This window comes from Dasypus novemcinctus, chromosome 17 (genome assembly GCF_030445035.2).
Source record: "Dasypus novemcinctus isolate mDasNov1 chromosome 17, mDasNov1.1.hap2, whole genome shotgun sequence".
NCBI lineage: Eukaryota > Metazoa > Chordata > Mammalia > Cingulata > Dasypodidae > Dasypus > Dasypus novemcinctus.
Genome location: NC_080689.1, coordinates 78,486,787 through 78,505,185, shown reverse-complemented (window position 1 = coordinate 78,505,185; position 18,399 = coordinate 78,486,787). Strand labels below are relative to the sequence as shown.

General features: G+C 44.2%; 1 protein-coding gene across 1 annotated transcript in view; it reads right to left on the bottom strand.

The window, feature by feature from the left end:
• DNAH6 (dynein axonemal heavy chain 6) overlaps nucleotides 1-18,399 on the bottom strand; it is a 320,342-nt gene that overhangs the window by 170,608 nt on the left and 131,335 nt on the right. The window contains exons 24-30 of the mRNA XM_058278997.2: nucleotides 15,730-15,949; nucleotides 13,819-13,983; nucleotides 13,599-13,712; nucleotides 12,286-12,411; nucleotides 12,047-12,202; nucleotides 11,597-11,758; nucleotides 1,234-1,371 (exon numbers count right to left, since the gene is read on the bottom strand). Of these exons, the coding sequence (XP_058134980.1) occupies nucleotides 1,234-1,371; nucleotides 11,597-11,758; nucleotides 12,047-12,202; nucleotides 12,286-12,411; nucleotides 13,599-13,712; nucleotides 13,819-13,983; nucleotides 15,730-15,949 (1,081 nt within the window). The remainder of the gene's footprint in view (nucleotides 1-1,233; nucleotides 1,372-11,596; nucleotides 11,759-12,046; nucleotides 12,203-12,285; nucleotides 12,412-13,598; nucleotides 13,713-13,818; nucleotides 13,984-15,729; nucleotides 15,950-18,399) is intronic.

The following is an 18,399-nucleotide window of genomic DNA, read 5'->3' as shown; positions in this document are numbered from 1 at the left end:
TCTGGGCCTCAACATGTTTTGCTGGGCCTCCTCAATTCAGCGTAGACTTGGTGCCATCACACTTCTCCACCCGCGTTCCCGGGTGTGCCCCGAGGGCCTCCAACCCCTTGGAGTCCCTAAGCTTTGCTCTCTGTTGTTTGCTGAGCAAGGGGATCCTGACCTGCGAGGTTTAACGGGCTGTGTCTGATGTCCTTGCGTTTACTACAGGCCCCCCTCAAAGGACGTGGGAGGCGGGAAGGTGTGCTGTTCAAGGGGCTCAGACTTTAGGGTCACACAGATTTAGGGGTGTATTGCATTTCTCTAGTGCCTCGGAATTGTTTTTTACTCTTCCTTGAACCCTTTACCCCTGTAGCCCAGGGGAAAATGCCATCTACTTCACACAGGTTTGGTGCAAAGGTGAAATATGCAGAAGGTCCATACCACAGTGACTGTCACAATTTAGCAGTTCATTCAAGGTCCATTCCTGTGCTCTTTTTTATTTGATCTGTAATTTGTGTTTTTGCAGAGATGGTAATCAAAATATTTGCTAGCTCTTAAGCAGGACACCTTCCCAAGAGAAGGGCTCCTGTGTCTCAAGACAGAGTCCAGAGGCCCCCTTGCGATGCCAGGGCAGTGGCTATTTAAATATTAAACAACTGGCAAGGCTGTTCTGGCTTGTCCAGGCTGACCACGATTCCTGTCCTCTGGAGATCTCAGGACCCCACTTCAGAAGATAAACAGAGAGTTAGGGGACTTGGTCCCACCCTTCATCACCTTCAGTTTCTGAACACAAAATCCCTGCTCTCCGCGTATGGTCACATGGAGTTAGAACAAGTTTTAAATATAATTGGATCATTTCAGTATCCCTAGATTCCACACTTCTTGGATTTTCAAGTCCAGTGAGTTCTAGAAAGCCAAGGTCCCCCAGGACCCCATTTTATTTGACCAGCAAAAGGTCTGGGGGGAGGGGAGCCATAATGAAAGCAGAGGAATCTTACCTTTCTCCACAGAGAGCTGTCCCATGCCTCACCTTTCTCCACAGAGAGCTGTCCAGTTCCTTACCTTTCTCCACAGAGAGCTGTCCCATGCCTCACCTTTCTCCACAGAGAGCTGTCCCATGCCTCACCTTTCTGCACAGAGAGCTGTCCCATGCCTCACCTTTCTCCACAGAGAGCTGTCCAGTTCCTTACCTTTCTCCACAGAGAACTGTCCAGTTCCTTACCTTTCTCCACAGAGAACTGTCCAATGCCTCACCTTTGCAGCTTTGGCATTCCTGATGGTGATGAGTTGCTGTGCTATTACCGACAAAACTTCTATGTCTATTCTATTAAATTCATCAAAGCAGCACCAGGCCCCTGATTGTGCCAAACCGCTGAAGAAGCGCCCCATCATCTGAAACCAAAATAACACGTTCAACTTGGGATTGCATATTTCAACTCCTTCACAAGTTAAATCTTAAACTGAAATAATAAAAGGAAAGGGGGTGGTACAGGCAAGAAAACAATGGTTTCATGTGGAAACTGGGTTATCTCAGAAGTTAGCGGTTTTATAAAAAAGGAAATAACTCTTTATCCCTCTCTAAGTGATTTGAATTTAATTTAATTTTAAAATAAAATGACAATTAGGAGAAGTTTTTTTTTTTCTGTCTGCATTTCCATGACTTCTTTTGACCTCTGCAAATACTTGATGGGCTCAATACATGGAGTAGAAGAACTTAAAACTTTTTCAAAAATCTTGAAAATTTAAACTCATGGAAACTTTCCTCCTCCCTGAAGGTACTACAGGTGATGGACAACATACAGGAATTACAGAGCAGAAGCACAGCTGTGCAGCTCAGGGCAGTGGTTCTGAATTTCTTTTACAGCAGAATCCTAATGGTAGGGGAGAATGAATACGTGCTTGTGGCATTTATGAAAACACCCTTCTCAAGTGTAAGATTCCTTCAGAGAGATGAGTTTTTGTTTCAGGATTTATATGAATAATGCCTTATGCTATATCTCCATCTCTGTTTAAAACAGAGCTAACCGTTTTTCTCTGTAAGGTAGTCAGTTGGACACTAACTGCTACCTTCCCTTCACCCCAAATTCCCGTGAAATGACAGAGAGATGTCTGTGTGTGTCTCTCTCTGTCTCTTGTGCCTATACTTATACCTCTACTTGTCAGATGAAAACATAATAGGCCAACAGCAAGATGGCAGCAGAGTAAGGGGCTCCTAGAGTCAGCTCCTGCTACAGGGCAGGTAGCAAACACCCAGAGCTCTCTGGAGCTGCTGGAGCACCTTTTTGGGGGCTCTAGGAGACCAGAAGAGCATCCTGCAACATCCTTGAAGGAATGGAAGGAGGAGACTCCCCATCTGTAGAGAAGACTCATAGGTAGAGTGCTCTATGCCACGGAGGCCAGTGTCGATCCTACACTGGAGGCACAAGCCGCCTCAGGAGCTGTTTCATGGCTGGAATTGAAAGTTCCACTTCCCCAAAACGGGTGAGGAAGAGACAGCTGGGCATTCAGCAGGCTAAAGTATAATCCTACAAACAGCTAAAGTTTGAGCCTGTCTAAGGCAGAAAGAAGCTGGCAGCTGCCATTTTAACACTGTGCCTGGCACGAGGGGAAGCAGGTCGGACTGAAAATCCAGTGCTGGTGGGGACCAGCTTCTTTCCATCCAGATCAGACTGAAGCTCTAGCCTAGGCCCCAGCCCCATCTTTGGCAAGGGGGAGGCTGGGGGGACCCGTGCCAGTCTCTCCGGGAAATTACTGGCCAAGCTGCAGAGGCTGGTGATCCTCCTACTTTGGCAGTGCAAGCTGCCCTAGCAGCTATTCTGTGGCTGGAATTGGAAGCTCCATTTCCCAGAAATAGGGGAAGAAGAGACAGTTGACCACTGATTTCAGCTACTGGTTAGTAAATTTAGCTGGCTAAAGTATAACCATAAGAACACCTGAAGTTTGAACTTGTCCAAGTCAGAAAGAGGCCGCTAGATGCCATTTTGACTCCATACACAGCATAAGGGGAAGCCGGGCTGACCGAAAATTACAGTGACAGTAGGAACCAGTTTCTTTTACCCAGATCGGCCTGCAGCCCTAGCCTAGGCTTCAGACCCACCTCTTGGACATGCACTGCATAGATTGTTGCAAACACCTGCAGCTCCATCTCTGCCCCTGGCAGGGGAGAAAGGGACATGGAGCTTCATCAGTCTCTCTGGGTAACTACTGTCTAGCCTGCATGACTCGGATTATTCCACACAGCTGTGAATCTGTCCCTACCCCTGGCAAAGGAGAAAGTTGGGAGAAGCTTTGTTGGTCCCTGGGGTCATGAGGGCAGCCTGGCCCCCCACAGCTTATAGCACCAACTACATCCCTGGCTCCTACTGCACAAACAGCAAGGGAAAAAGGACAGGAAGCCCTAAACTAAAGAGAAAAACTGCATCCAGAATAAATACTCTAGTAAGCCAGATGCCAAGACACCATCAAAAAATTATGATCCACACCAAGAATCAGGAAGATATGACCCAGTTAAAGGAACAAGATAAGCCTCAAGATGACATAAAGGAATTGAGACAACTAATCACAGATGTTCAAACAAATCTCCTTCATAAATTCAATGAGATGGCTAAAGTGAATAAGGATATTAAGAAGACACTGGATGAGCACAAAGAAGAATTTGAAAGCATACACAGAAAAACAGCAGATCTTATGGGAATGAAAGGCATAATAAATGAAATTTAAAAACATTGGAATCATATAACAAAAGATTTGAGGAGGCAGAAGAAAGGATTGGTGAGCTTGAAGAAATGGCCTCTGAAAGTGAAGATACAAAAGAACAGATGAAGAAAAGAATGGAAAAAATTGAACAAGGTCTCAGGGAACTAAATGACAGCAATAGACATGCAAACATACGTGTCATGGGTGTCCCAGAAGGAGAAGAGAAGGGAAAAGAGGCAGAAGGAATACTTGAAGAAATAATTGTAGAAAATTTCCCAACTCTATTGAAGGACATAGATATTCATGTCTAAGAAGCACAATGTACTACTATCCAAAAAAATCCAAACAGACCAACTCCAAGATACATACTAATCAGAATGCCAAATGCGAAAGACAAAGAGAATTCTGAGAGCAGCAAGAGAAAAGCAATGCATAACATGTAAGGAATGCCCAATAAGATTAAGTTCTGATTTCTTACCAGAAATCATGGAGACAAGAAGACAGTGGTCTGATATATTTAAGATGCTACAAGAGAAAAGCTTCTAGTCAAGAATCTTATATCTGGCAAGACTCTTTCAAAAATGAAGGCGAGGTTAGACTATTCACAGATAAACAAAACCCGAGAGAATTTCTAACCAAAAGAATGGATTTGCAGGAAATACTAAAGGGTGTGCTGGAGCCTGAAAAGAAAAGACAGGAGAGAGACACCTGGAAGACAGTCTAGAAATGAAGATTACATCAGTAAAAGTGTCCAAAGTGGTGAAAATAAAATATGACAGATAAAACTCAAACAGTCAGGAATAAACTTAACCAATGATGTAAAGCACTTGTACTCAGAAAACTGCAACTCAGTGTTAAAAGAAATTAAGAAAGGCCTAAATAACTGGAAGAAAATTTCATGCTCATGGATTGGAAGACTAAATATCTTAAGATGTCAATTCTACTAAATTGATATACAGATTCAATGCAATCCAGTTAAAAATTCTACAGCATTTAAAAAAAAAAATGAAAACATGATTATCAAATTTATTTGACTGAGTAAGGGGTCCTGAATAGCCAGAAACATTTAAAAAGGAAAAGCAAACTCTCATCTCCAGACTTTAAACCATATTACCTAGCTATAGTGATAAAAACCACATGGTACTGGCATAGAGACAGATACACAGACCAATGGATCCAAACTGATGTTTCAGAAAGAGACCCTCACAGGTATGGTCAAATAATTTTTGACTAGCCTGTCAAACCCACACAGGTCAGGTCGAATAGTCCATTCAAGAGATGGTGCTGAAAGACCGGGATATCCATACCAAAAAGAAGGAAAGAGGACCCTTATCTCACACCTTATCCAAAAATTAACTCCAATGGATCAAAAACCAAAAAATAAAAGCAAGAACCATAAATCTTCTAGAAGAAATTGTAGGAAAATATCTTCAAGATCTGGTGGTAGGTGGTGGATTCTTAAAAGAGGAGGACTGAGATGGACTGATGATGTTTAACATATGTAGAAGTTTTAATTAGATTTACTGTAAAAGTGTGGAAATGTATAGAGTGGATGGTAACAGTGAGTAACAGTTAGTTTATAAATGGGTATGTGGCTGAAAATGGTAGTCTAGGTATGTAAATGCCAGTTGACAGAATGCTAGAGAATAATCTACGAACTGAATAGCATGGTAAACCAAGAGGCGGATGAGAATTGTGGTTGATGGTGCAGATGCAAGGGTGTCCTTTGTTAGCTAGAGCAAATGTACATCACTATTGCAGGGTAGTGGGGACATGGAGAAGCATGGGAAAAATACAACTGGAGTGACCTATGGACTGTAGTTAGCAGTAATAATATAATATACTTGCATCAATGCCAAAGATGTACTGTGTAGATATTGCAGCAGTATGGAAAATGTGTGCCAAATGTACACTATGGACATGGTAACAATCAGATGATATTATCTTATCTGTAACAAATGTTCCACCACAGTGTGGTGTGTTGATAGAGGGGTGTTGTTTGGGAATTCTGCATATGTCATGGTTGTTTTATAAGTTTACAACTTCTGCCATAAAAATCTATTTTAAAAATAATAATAGGGTGGGTTGGGGGAAAAACACACCAAATGTAAGATAAAGACTATAATTAGTAATAAGATTTTGACAATATTCTTTTATAATTTGTAACAAACATCTCACGACAATGGAAGGTATTGGTGGAGGCTTAATGTATGGGACCCCTGTATGATATTATGCATGTTTCCTCTTAAGTTCACAATTTTTACCGTACACTTATTATTTATGTATGTTGATATATAAATGATGAAAAAATAATAATAGGGTGGGTTGGGGGAAAAATACTATTTTGACAATGCTCTTTAATCATTAGTTAAAAATGTTTCACAACAATGCAAGTTTTTGGTGGTAGGGTGAGGTACAAGAGCCTTGTATGATGTTAAATATGGCTGTTTTGTAAGTTCACAATTATTACTATAAACTTTTTGTTTATGTATGTTTATGTATGAGTGATACACTTCAATAAATTAAAAAAAATATATATATATAAAACAAAACAAAACACACAAAAACATAATGGTAAGAGAACCAGCAGTGGGAAGAAAGTTTTCGAAATATGCTGGCAGGTGGAAGTGCACTGTGGTAGGCTGACTTATGTCCACGGTTTAAACCTGCCCCTAATCTTCACCCACGTCCTTGTGGGTGTGAACCCCATGTAAACAGGACCTCTTTTTAATTAAGGTGTGGCCCAGCTGGATAAGGGTAGATCTTAATTTGGACCACTGGAGGCTTTATAAAGAAGAAACCGACAGAATCGAGTGGAAGGTAGTGTAAATGACAATGTAAAGTACGATCCATGCTTAGTGGCCATGCTCCAAGGTGTTCATCGAGTGCAGTGAGTGTGCCGCGCTGACGTGAGAGGCTGTGGGGTGGGATGGGGTGGGAGGTGTGGGGAGTGGTGCATACGGGAATCCCTTATTTTTTGTGTGTAGTATTTTGTGCAGTCTGAGAGTCTTTAACAACAAAAAAAAAAATTAAAAAGAAAAAGAAAGCCACGGGGAGGAGCTGGAAGCTGGAAGTCAGCAGGAAGAACCCAAAAGAGAAAGAAGAGGATATTGCCATGTGACAGGAAGGCCAGGGGACCCAGGGATTTCTGGCCAGCCGGAGCACAACTGACCCAGGGAGAAAGCAAGCTTCCCAGCCTCTGAAACTGAGACCACAAATCCCCACTGTTTAAGCCAGCCACTGTGTGAACTGTAATCCCACAGAGCTGAAACAGATGGTACCTCATGCCACAGGAAGGCTTTTCCTTTGAAAGACCTTTCAACCGTCCTGGGCAGGACATGGAGCAGGTCCTGACCCTTACACAGGGAGAGAGAAGGTCACTGACTAGTAAGAGGAGGTGGGGGAGAAGAGGAGGTCTCCGTGGGCCACCCCCTGAGGAAACGACTGTGAGCCCTTGAGGCAGCTCATGACCCGTGCTCTCAAGAGCTGTAACACTGAGAGCCCAGATCCACGGGGACACAGAGCACTAAGGCTGAACGCATCCTTGAGGAAAAGATGCCCTCCTGCCCAGGACCCTGGAGGAATTACTGCCCAGTAATGGCAGGAACAGCCCTGGGTGCCATCAAGGCTTTAATTTTGTTTGTTTTTAATAGCTTCATGGAGTTTCAATTTATGTACCATACAATTCGTTGTTTTAAGTGCATACTTCAATGGCTTTTTAAAAAAGATTTATTTATTTATTTCTCCCTATCCCCTTGTTGTTTGCACTTGCTGTGTCTGTTTTCCTTGTTTCTTTTTAGGAGGTACCAGGAACCGCATCTGGGACCTCTGATGTGGGAGGGAGGCACCAGATTGCTTGAGCCACCTCTGTTCCCTGCTTTCACTGTGCCTCTCATGTGTTTTTTTTCTTCTTGTGTCTCTTGTCGCATTATCTTGTTGCATCAGCTTGCCGTGCCTGCCTGTCATGTAAGCTCGCTGTCTTGCTCGTCTTCTTTAGAAGGTACCAGGGAGCCCCCTGCCTCCTTTGTTGTGTCTCTCGTTATGTTTTTCTTCTTGTGTCCCTTGTCGCACCACCTTGCTGCCTTCTTTAGAAGGCACTGTAAACCGAACCTGGGACCTCCCATGTGGTTGGGAGGAGCTCAATCACTTGAGCCATATCCGCTTCCCTCAATGACTTTTAATATACTCACAGAGTTGTGTATCAGTCACCACAATCAATTTTAGAACAGTTTCATTCATTACCTCATATAGAAACCCCACACCACTTAGCTATCCCCCCACTCCATCCAATCCCACCATTCCCCTCTGTCTGCTCTAGGTAACCACTAATCTACTTCCTGTCTCTACATAATTGCCCTTTCTAGACATTTCATATAAATGGAATCACACAATGTGTGGTCTTTTGTGACTACCATAATGTTTTCAAGGCTCATCTGTGTCACGGCATGTATTAGTACTTTGTTCCTTTCTATGGCTGAATATTTTATTGTATGGATAGACCACATTTTATTATCTATTTATCTATTGAAAGGTCCTTTTAATAATATCCATTATTATGAATAATGCTGCTATGATAGTTTGTGTACGAGTTTTTGTGTGGACATGTTTTCAATTATCTTGGGAATATACCTAGGAGTGCAATCGCTGGGTAAAATGTAAGTGTTTCACCTTTGAGGAACTACCAAACTGCTTTCCAAAAGAGCTGCACCATTTTACATTTCCACCAGCAGGATGTGAGGGCTCCAGTATCTTCACATCCTTGCTTAACACTTACTATTATCTAGCTTTTTTATTATACTCATTCTAGTAAGTGTGAAATGGAATATTATTGTGGTTTTGATTTGCATTTTCCCTGATGGCTAATAATGTTGAACTTTTTTGTGCTTATTGGCCATTTGTTTATCTCCTTTGGAGAATTATCTATTCAGATCCTTTGCCCATTTTTAAATTGGGTTGTCTTTTTATTATGGAGTTGTAAACAGTTCTTTATACATTTTAGACTTAAGTTCCTTATGAGCTATATGATTCACAAAACTTATTTCACTTTTCGTGGGCTGTCTTTCACTTTCTTGATGGTAGTTTTGAAGCACAAATGTTTTTGTGATATTCAGTTTATTTTGTTATTGTTACTTGTGCTTTTGTTTTCATATCTAAGAAGACATTGCCTGCTCCAAGGTTACAAAGATTAACAACCTATATTGTTTTCTAAGAGTTTTATATTTTTAGCTCTTACATATTTAAGTCTTTGACTCATTTTGAGATAATTTTTGTATATGGTGTGCAGTCCAGGCCCAACTTCATTCTTCTACAAATGGATATCCACTTGCCCCAGCACTATTTGTTCAAAAGACTATTCTTTTCCCATTGAATTGTCTTGGCACTGTTGTCAAAAATCATTTGACCATAAATGTGTTTATTTCTGAACTCTTAATTCAATTACATTGATTTATAATTCCATATTTATTTCAGCACCATATTGTCTGGATTACTATAGCTTTTTAGTATTGAATTGGGAATCCCGAGTCCTCCAGTTTTGTGCAGCACCCCCCTCCCAGGAATATTTTGGCTCTTCTGGGACCCATACATTTCCATATGAATTTTAGAAGCAGCTTATGAGTTTCTTCAAAGAAGCCAGCTAGTTTCAATGACTCTGCAGATCAATTTGGAGAATACTGCCACATTAAGTTTCCTGATCCATGGACATGGGATGTCTTTCTATTTACATAGTTTATTACATAGTCCTTTATTCTTTTAGTAATATTTTGTAGTTTTGCATTCTTTTATTAACTTTACTTCTAAGTATTTCATTCTTTCTCATTCTATTGTAACTGAAATTATTTTTTTTAATTTCCATTTTGGTTTGCTTGTTGCTACTGTATGAAATACAATTGATTAAAAAAGAAGTTGTAGGGAAGCAGACTTGGCCCAGTGGTTAGGGCGTCCATCTACCACATGGGAGGTCTGTGGTTCAAACTCCAGGCCTCCTTGACCCGTGTGGAGCTGGCCCACATGCAGTGCTGATGCGCGCAAGGAGTGCCGTGCCACACAAGGGTGCCCCCGTGTAGGGGGGCCCCATGCGCAAGGAGTGTGCCCCGTAAGGAGAGCTGTTGAAAGAAAGTGCAGCCTGCCCAGGAATGGTGCTGCACACATGGAGAACTGACACAGCAAGATGATCCAACAAAAAGAGATACAGATTCTCATGCCACTGACAACAACAGAAGCGGACAAAGAAGAACACACAGAGAACCCACAACTGGGGCCGGGGGGGGAGGGGAGGGGGTTGGGGGTGGGAAGGGGAGAGAAATAAATAAAAAAAAAAAAAAAAAAAAGAAGTCGTAGGTTTAAAGGAAACTCATGCATAAAATACAAAGTTCCCATATAGCATCCCACCTTGCATTAGTGTGGCACATTTGTCACAATTCATGAAAAATATTTTTATAATTGGACCGTAATGGACCATAATGGACTATAATCCATCATTTACAATAGAGTTCACTGTTTGTGTTGTACAGTCCTATGTTTTTTTTTAGTTTTTTATTCTAATAATGTTTACACAACCCAAAATTTCCCCTTTAAACCCCATTCAAATATGGTGCTGTTAACTACATTCACAATGTACTACTATCACCACCATCCATTACCAAAACTTTTCAACAAACCCAAACAGAAACTCTGTACAATCTAAGTATTAAATTGATTTTTGTATATTGAGCTAATGTCTTACAAACTTGCTGAACTTGATTATTAGTTCTGATATTTTTTAGGGCATTCATTAGGGTGTTCCTGGGCAGAACACATCCAGTACAATGTTGGAAACAAGTGGGAGGGGGAGGAAATGGGGCATATGGGAATCCCTTATATTTTTTATGTAACATTTACATAATCTAAAGCTTCTTTAAAAATAAAAATATTAATGATAAAAAAATGAAATATTTTATGACTTTTTTTTATAATTACAAATTAAAGAGCATAGTAAAGGTGCTAAAGTCCTACTGTTAGAAGAAATAAGATAACTCAAAGTTAAAATAATTCCAAAAATATGGATAAAATAATAAGGCTTGTATTCATGTATAACAGATGGAAAATAAAAATAAATACGCCAATTAAAAAAAAGAAGTTGCAAGACTGGACATCCTTGTCTTTTTCATGATCTTAGGGGGAAAGCCTTCAGTCTGTCAAGTGTGATGTTTGCTGTGAGATTTTCATAGAGGTGCTCTATGAGGTTGAGAAGATGCTCTTCTATTCCTAGTTTGTTCAGCAATTTTATTATGAAGATTTTTAAAAATCTCTTAAGTCAAAGGACAGAGAGCTCTTCATGATGCTGGTCACTGGGGTTACAAAGTGTTCATGCCCAGCTCGTGACAGCACTTCCAGTGGTGCACAATGACACCCTGGCCTGGTATCCTTACATTAACAAGTAATGTGTTTGTTATTGTTATTTTTTAAAAATAAAATATTTTTTTAAATTCTAGCATGGTAAATATTAACAGATTTAAAACCACATAAACAAAAGCTCGTTGGAGAGCTCAACAATTTAAGTTTGAGAACCTCCTACATATTTCATTTTCCGTACACTACTTGGTGAGTTACTCACCTCTTCCTGGAAGCTTATTTCTTGTTCCTAGGTTTCCCCATTGTTGCATCTTGTATCTCACCTCATTTCTCTCTACTCACTGACATTTGCAGGTTTTGACTTTATCACTAGTGGACAAATCCTCTGCTACCTGCCCAACCCAGTCTGCCCAGTGTTGACTCTTCTCCTTTGTACCACGTATTTCACTGGGACCACTCCTTGTCCCAGTTCTCTTCCCTTGCTTTCTATCAACCCATTCTCTCCATTTGTTATATCATGTTAAAAGTAGAAAAAAGCAAACAAACAGGTAAAACACTCAAAGCTAATATTCAGATGCCAGGACCGTACCTTGTAGTCCAAACCGTCGGAACAGTTGAAGACCACACACTGGATGGCGAGAGCTTTTGCCAGGTCTTTGGTAGTCTCGGTTTTCCCAGTGCCAGCAGGACCAGCTGGGGCACCCCCAAGGTCGAGCTGCAAAGCCCCCATGAGGCAAAGGTAGCAGCGATCCTGAAGAAATTGATAAGCTCATTACTGAAGGGAATTGACCACTCACAAGCCCCTAAGTCCTTCCTTTTCTATGGGGGGAGGGAGGGGTACTGGTTTCTCAGAAAGATTTTCTAGAAGTGGAAAGAGACTCAAAGACCCACGCACAGAAATAAATTTCAAATCAATGTTTCATGAAGATGCATTAGGGCAAGTCCTTTCGTGAGTTAATAGTAGATGAAACTTTTTAAGATGTAACTTGGTAAAAAAACACTCTTGTGTCAACATTAACCTCTGTAAACAGTAACGTACTGTGAGGGGTGTGATAACTAATCTTGGGCAGGCACCCAAATATTCGTAGCCATAAGTATACTGAGAGAGCGCCATCCTAGCCATGCAGTTATCCAGGTCCACGTCCCAGTAATAGCGCAGTTGTCGCTGCCAGTCAAAGGATTCAACTTGGTCCACCTACAGATGATACAAATGGTCCATGCATTGGATGCACTCATTTCAGAAAGACATATATGCTCTCATTTAAATGCAACGTTTACCTTGGCTTCAACAAGCTCGGAGACAATGTCTCTCGCATGGACATCAATAGTAATCAAGGCAGTAATGATGTTTCTGTGTAATTTAGGAAGGCTGCCTCGAACTAGGGCAGCCAGGGAATTTAACCGCTACAAAAAAAAAAAGTCATAATGAATTTTCAGACATTGGGTGACATCTATGTCTTTCTTTACTATTAAATTTGAAGTAGATATCAGCTAAAACCACCTAATTCTGAGAGTCTGTAATTCTGTGACCAAAGATGACAAAAGTTTATCTTGCGTAATTCTATTAACATTTCTATGACGTGCATACTATCTTCACCCCCATTTTACATCTGAGGAGACTGAGAATCAGAGAGGATAAGTACCTGGATGTCAGCCACAATACTATGAAGGGGAGGAATGAGACACAAGTAGACATTTGCCCTGAGGAATGTCCCAGGCTCTAACTACTCTAGAGAAGACTAAAAATTAAATGTGATTAAAGACAATTCTCCTCATCTTCAGGGGTAATTCTCCCACTGACGTTAGAAAACCTGAGCTGTTTAATCAAGCCAACGCTTGAACAAATTAAAGAGTATAGTTTCTGAGTTCCACCTAAGTGGGTCAATCGATTTCAGGGATGAGCAGTGCCTGTGACACCATGTGCAGCTGGGCTGAATTTTCACTCGGGCCCAACTCTGAACAGGGACCCCCTCTATAGAGAGGTTGATGGAAATGTTTTGAAGCTTTTTTCTTTCCTGGGGCTCTCTGAGAAGCAATTCCATTGAGGACCTTCACGGGAAAATGCAATATAGCTTGGAAGTTGAATGCAATTTGGATTAAAAGGTTAGGCCCAGCTGTAAAATAGCATTTCCAAACTACAGCCAATCTTGTAAATGGTATCTAGAGTCACTCCATTACTTATTGTTTTTTTGATGGTTGCAGAAGGGTACTATAAAATAGAAAAGCACATCTTGAGCCTAGAAATAGAAATGGCACAAATCCTGGGGGTGTTTCCTGGATTGAATGAACTTCTGTGGGAGATTCCAGCACCCAATAAATATAATTTCTCCTTAAAGGTTACAAACCATTATAATTTCTTTTTTCCCTCCTATTTTCATAAGTGTTTGTATAAATACCACACACACATCATGGTAGAGGCCCTAGGAAAACTTGACTGTAAATGGTTTTAGTGAGAACTGTGAAGTTTTACTGGTCCTGTCAGAGCATTAGAATTTATGAAACAAAGTGACTTGGCATTGACCACGCTAATAATACCTCTGTGACCAGCCTGTGCAGAGGCATGCGCACTGTTACTCTGTTAAACAGCTCACCTCAAAGTTTACTTTTTCAAAAGCTTCCAGGGCCTCTAGGCGATTGCCAGCATCTGCTTCCAAACACTCGGTCATGTCTCGGCACCACATGATTTGAGAAATGGTCAGGATCACCTGCGTGAAAACAGCCCTCCTTAGCATCGATGCAGGCCTCCAAAAAAATAAAAAATAAAACAAAATAATAAAATACAGAGATGGCAATTCAGTGGAAGTCACTGACCTGAGAAGGATGGCCGGCGACCACCCACTGTGTCCTCAGTTTCCCCTGGTAGTCAGCGATGGCAGCCTTGCACAGGCGACGCAGGGACGTGAACATGGCCTCTTCCACCTTGCCGAGCCAGTCCTCCACGTTGCCTCGGGCCTTGAGGCCTTTTCCCAAGGTGACCTGGGGGACAGTCCAAGCCACCAGGAAATGGCTCATCCAACACTTGCAGGCTGGCCATCCTTGGTACTTCAATGTCAGAAACCTGAGCTAGGAGAGCACTGAGGCCTGACCACAGATACTGGAAATTCCTATTGACAGCCCTCTTACCCCTCTTACTCTTCCTCTACTTACCGTTTTATTTTACTGTTTTCCTTTGGAGTCAACTCCCCAAAAGGGGTGTCTACATGCATTACATGAATTTCCTCATGTCTCATCATTTTCCTACGCGTTGCAATCTGATTTACGACCCGCCCTGCCACCACTCCTCTTTAAGTTTACCATTGTCCTTCCAATCATCAAGTCCAATTGACACTTTTTGGCCCGTCTCATACTTATTTCTTGGATTACCAATGAACAGTATGTCTTGTTCATCTTGATCTCCTTCATCTGCTCTTATTCTTCTACCCACCCTTGAAATTTCATGTTTCCCACGATTCTAGCTTTGGTGCTCTCCTTTCTCTTCTTCTGCAGTAGTGATGAGCGAATTCTTTTGCCAAAGGGTCAATTCAGGACAAACAAAATGCTCATGGGCTCCAGCTCCTCTGTTGCTCTAACTGGACGCAGAAGCGTGGGGTTTCCCTGCCCTCTGGAATGCCCTTCCCTCCCTCCCTGTCCATGTTCCTGGGCTCCCGGAGTGAGTGTCACTCAGCCTGCTAATGCATCTGCTGGCTCAGGGCTTCACGGGAGTGCCAGACACTGAGACCACCAAAGGAAACTAATTCCCGGTGCTCTCAGCATGCTCTTTTAAGTAATTTACACGGACAGCCCCCTGAAAATCCACACGCCCCCACCAAGCAGGTACGTTTATGAATCCCCATTTTACAGAGGAGGTTAGAGGCCAGCTCTGGAACTTGAATGCAGGTATCCCGGCTGCAGAATCCAAGTCTGTAACCAGCCCACCTCTGTGCAGCTTGAGGAGAGCTGGGAGAGACAGGGTTTCTGTTTTGCCCGCTCTGTTCCCAAGCACAGAGCAAGTGCCTCTACGAGCGCATTGGCCATGGTGCCTTTTGTTCACTGGACTGTTTCTCCCTGAGGCTGTGAGCACTCAGGGCAGGAGCTGGAGCCTGGTCATCTTTGAAAGCCGTGAGCACACACAAGCCCTGGATGAGTGCTTCTGCCCCCAACCCCAGAAGAGTACGTTTAGTCATGAAGAGTGTAGCAGTTTAGTATGGTTATGAATCCCAAAAATAGATATTGGATTATGTTTGTAATCTGGTCTGTATCTGGGGGTGATTAAGTTATGGTTAGGGCTTTGATTGGGCCACATCATTAAGGCATTGATAAAAGGCACGACAACGGACAGAGTTGAGGGTTTTTGATGTTGGAGTTTGATGCTGACGCCTTAAACTGGAACCCTGGGAAATAAGCTCACAGAAGAAACAGAAGCCAGCCCCAGGAAGAGAGGAACCCTGAGCCCAGGAAGAAGCAAGACCCTGCAAGGGAGGGACCTTGAACCCAGAGAGAAGCAAGACCCTGGAAGGGAGGAACCCAGGAAGCCTGAACCCTCACAGCTGTCAGCAGCCATCTTGCTCCAACACGTGTAAATAGACTTTGGTGAGGGAAGTAAATTACACTTTACAGCCTGGTATCTGTAAGCTCCTACCTCCAGAAAGATACCCTTTATAAAAACCAACCAGTTGCTGGTATTTTGCATCAGCACCCCTTTGGCTGACTAATACAAAGAGTTACAAATAAAAAGCGCCTCACCTTTTCTCCTTCTGGTGACAGCATCGCTAAAATGTCATTCGTATAAACCTTTTCTGTCTCTCCATCAATACCAGGAATTTTTCCCTCGGCAGGAGGCAGGAGAGCAAATTTGAGTTTGGAAATGGAGTCGAAGCATTTCCTCAAGTGTGGCTGCACGGCTTGGGGGTTTCGCGTCTGGGCCAAAATCTCCAGAAGTTCGTCATTTGACAAGAAGTAAAATCTGGATTAAAGGAAAAGCTTAAAATATAAGTGGAAGTCAAAGCAAAGCCTAGAAAGACCTACCAGGTAAATTGCTTAGCTACGTTTCTTCCCATCCATAGATTCCCTGTGCCTCCGACCTACTAGGAAGGCCACAGGTGGGTAAAAAGATTTCTGTCAAGATTAGGGATGGTACATCTCAAACACCTAGAAGTAGTGCCTGGTACATAAAAATTAAACGATTTTAATAAAAATTGCAAAAAAAAAAAGGGAAAAGGAAAGAAGCTATTTCTTACAGTCATAATGATTTGTACCTGTCTGCTTTAGTTAGCTTTGAGCTCCTAGAGTAAAGACGTATTATTTCCCCTAGAATCTAGCCTCACCCATACTTGGTATTCAGTACGTCGTGTGTTGACTGGATGGATGGATGGACGGACGGATGGATGGATGGATGGATGGAGGGTGGTGGTGGCAGGGACCTTATCTGGCCTGTAGACGTACAGAGGGTGTTTCCCCCAACCCAAAGGTAACGCTGTTCCCTGCAGCATGTGCTACTGGGAGCAGGAGGCAGAGGAGGACGTTGCCAATACACCATTTCCAAGTATGAAGCTACACCTACATAGAAATCAAGCATTTGCATACATTTCAATATCATTAGCAATAAGGTGGGTAAAGCAATTGTGAACTTGCAGGATACTCTTTTGCTATAGATCAAAGGCCAAATCTGGCCTGCTGCCTGTTTTTGTCAATCATATTTTATTGTTACACAGATGTGCCTATTTGTTTATGTACTGTTTAAGGTTTCTTTAGTTGTAATGGCAGAGTTGAGTACTTGGGACAGAGACTGGCAGCTTAAAATATTTACTGTGCCAAGCCTAAAATATTTACTATGTGGCCCTTTATAAAAAATGTTTTTCAAATCTTAGATAACTAAAAATATTCTTGTAAATGCCAACCTTTCATGTTAGAGTCTGTATTATGTTGAATAACTCCAAATGAATTTGATTTATTATCCCATCTGGCTATTCTAGCTCATTCTAAATAGCTTCTGAGGGGCTAAATATTAAGATTTAAGACAGTGGTTCTCAGTTTTTTTCCCTGTCAGCAAGGCTTCCTTTTTACTACTACCCTGTTCCTAACTCTCTCACGCTTTGAAGGTCTTGGTGGACCGAGCAGCACTTAGTAAATGCCCAGGCCGACGCTGGCTGTCAGCCTGACGATGCCCCTGCAGCAGAGAGAGGCTGAAGCAGTACTTCCCGGAACCCCTTTCCGCGGCCATTCGCGACCCGATGCCCGCGAGAGGCCCTGCTGGTAGACCGAGAAGCCATCGGGAGGAGAAGCCGCCCTTCTCCGTTGGCAGCCGAGGCCTGAAGCGGGGGGTTTTGCCCTTGATTTCCAGGGGCCCCTGAGAGCCCCCCTCTCTTCCGCGGCAGGCGGCCGAGCCTGGTGGAAAGGCCCCGTGAACGCTGCCCGCCCTTCCCGAGCTCCTTCCTCCGCCCCCCGCCCCTGCGGGAACCTCTGATCCCCTGCCTGGAACCTCTTTTCCAAGTGCCAGGCGTGGCTTGTGCGTGCCAGACCAAAACTTCCTCAGGTCACACGAGTGGACGTTCCAATGGAACCATTTCAGGCTCGGTTCTGGCTGCAGCCGAGGGCCGCAGTGGCCCACAGCCCACGGCTCACGCCCCGCGCTGACTCGCGGGTGGACGGGGCAGGCCTAGGGGCCCTGCTCGCTTGAGCGTTTGGACGTGCGGGGGCTAGAGACAGGGAGAGGGATGCGTTCAGGGTTCCCCGCCCCTACTAGGGAGCATGGGTGGTGCTTTGATCCCTCCTTCCCCCCCAAAACCTAGCTTTCAACAGGGAGCGCTCGGCGGGCATCCGCTGAGGCCCGGGGGACTCGCGGTGTGGGACCCGGCCGCGCCTGAGGAGCCTGAGGGACGGACAGGGGGCGCGCTGGGGCCGAGCGGCTCCCCACTGCGCTGAGGCGGCGGTCCTGGGGCGACCCGGGGGCCAGGCCACGTGACCCGCACGCCCGTCCTTCCGTCCTTCCGTCCTGCCCAGCAGGCCCTCGGGGCAGGGCTGGATGCCGGGGGTGAGGGAGCCACAGCGAGGCCCGGCCAGGGAGACCTCCGCTGCTGCGGGGAGCTGTGGCTGCGGCGGGCGCCCCCCAACTGAGGGGTGGTGAAGAGCCCGGGACGGCACCACACGGGCGGGGGAGCTGGGAGGGTCCCGGCCCAGCCCGGCTCCGTCCACGGCTCCCCCTGCCGCGCCTCCCTCCCCGGCCCAGCCCGGCTCCGCCCGCGGCCCCCCCTGCCGCGCCGGCCTCCCCCGGCCCGGCCCCGCTCCGCCCGCGGCCCCCCCCTGCCGCGCCTGCCTCCCCCGGCCCGGCCCGGCTCCGCCCGCGGCCCCCCCTGCCGCGCCTCCCTCCCCGGCCCAGCCCGGCTCCGCCCGCGGCCCCCCCTGCCGCGCCGGCCT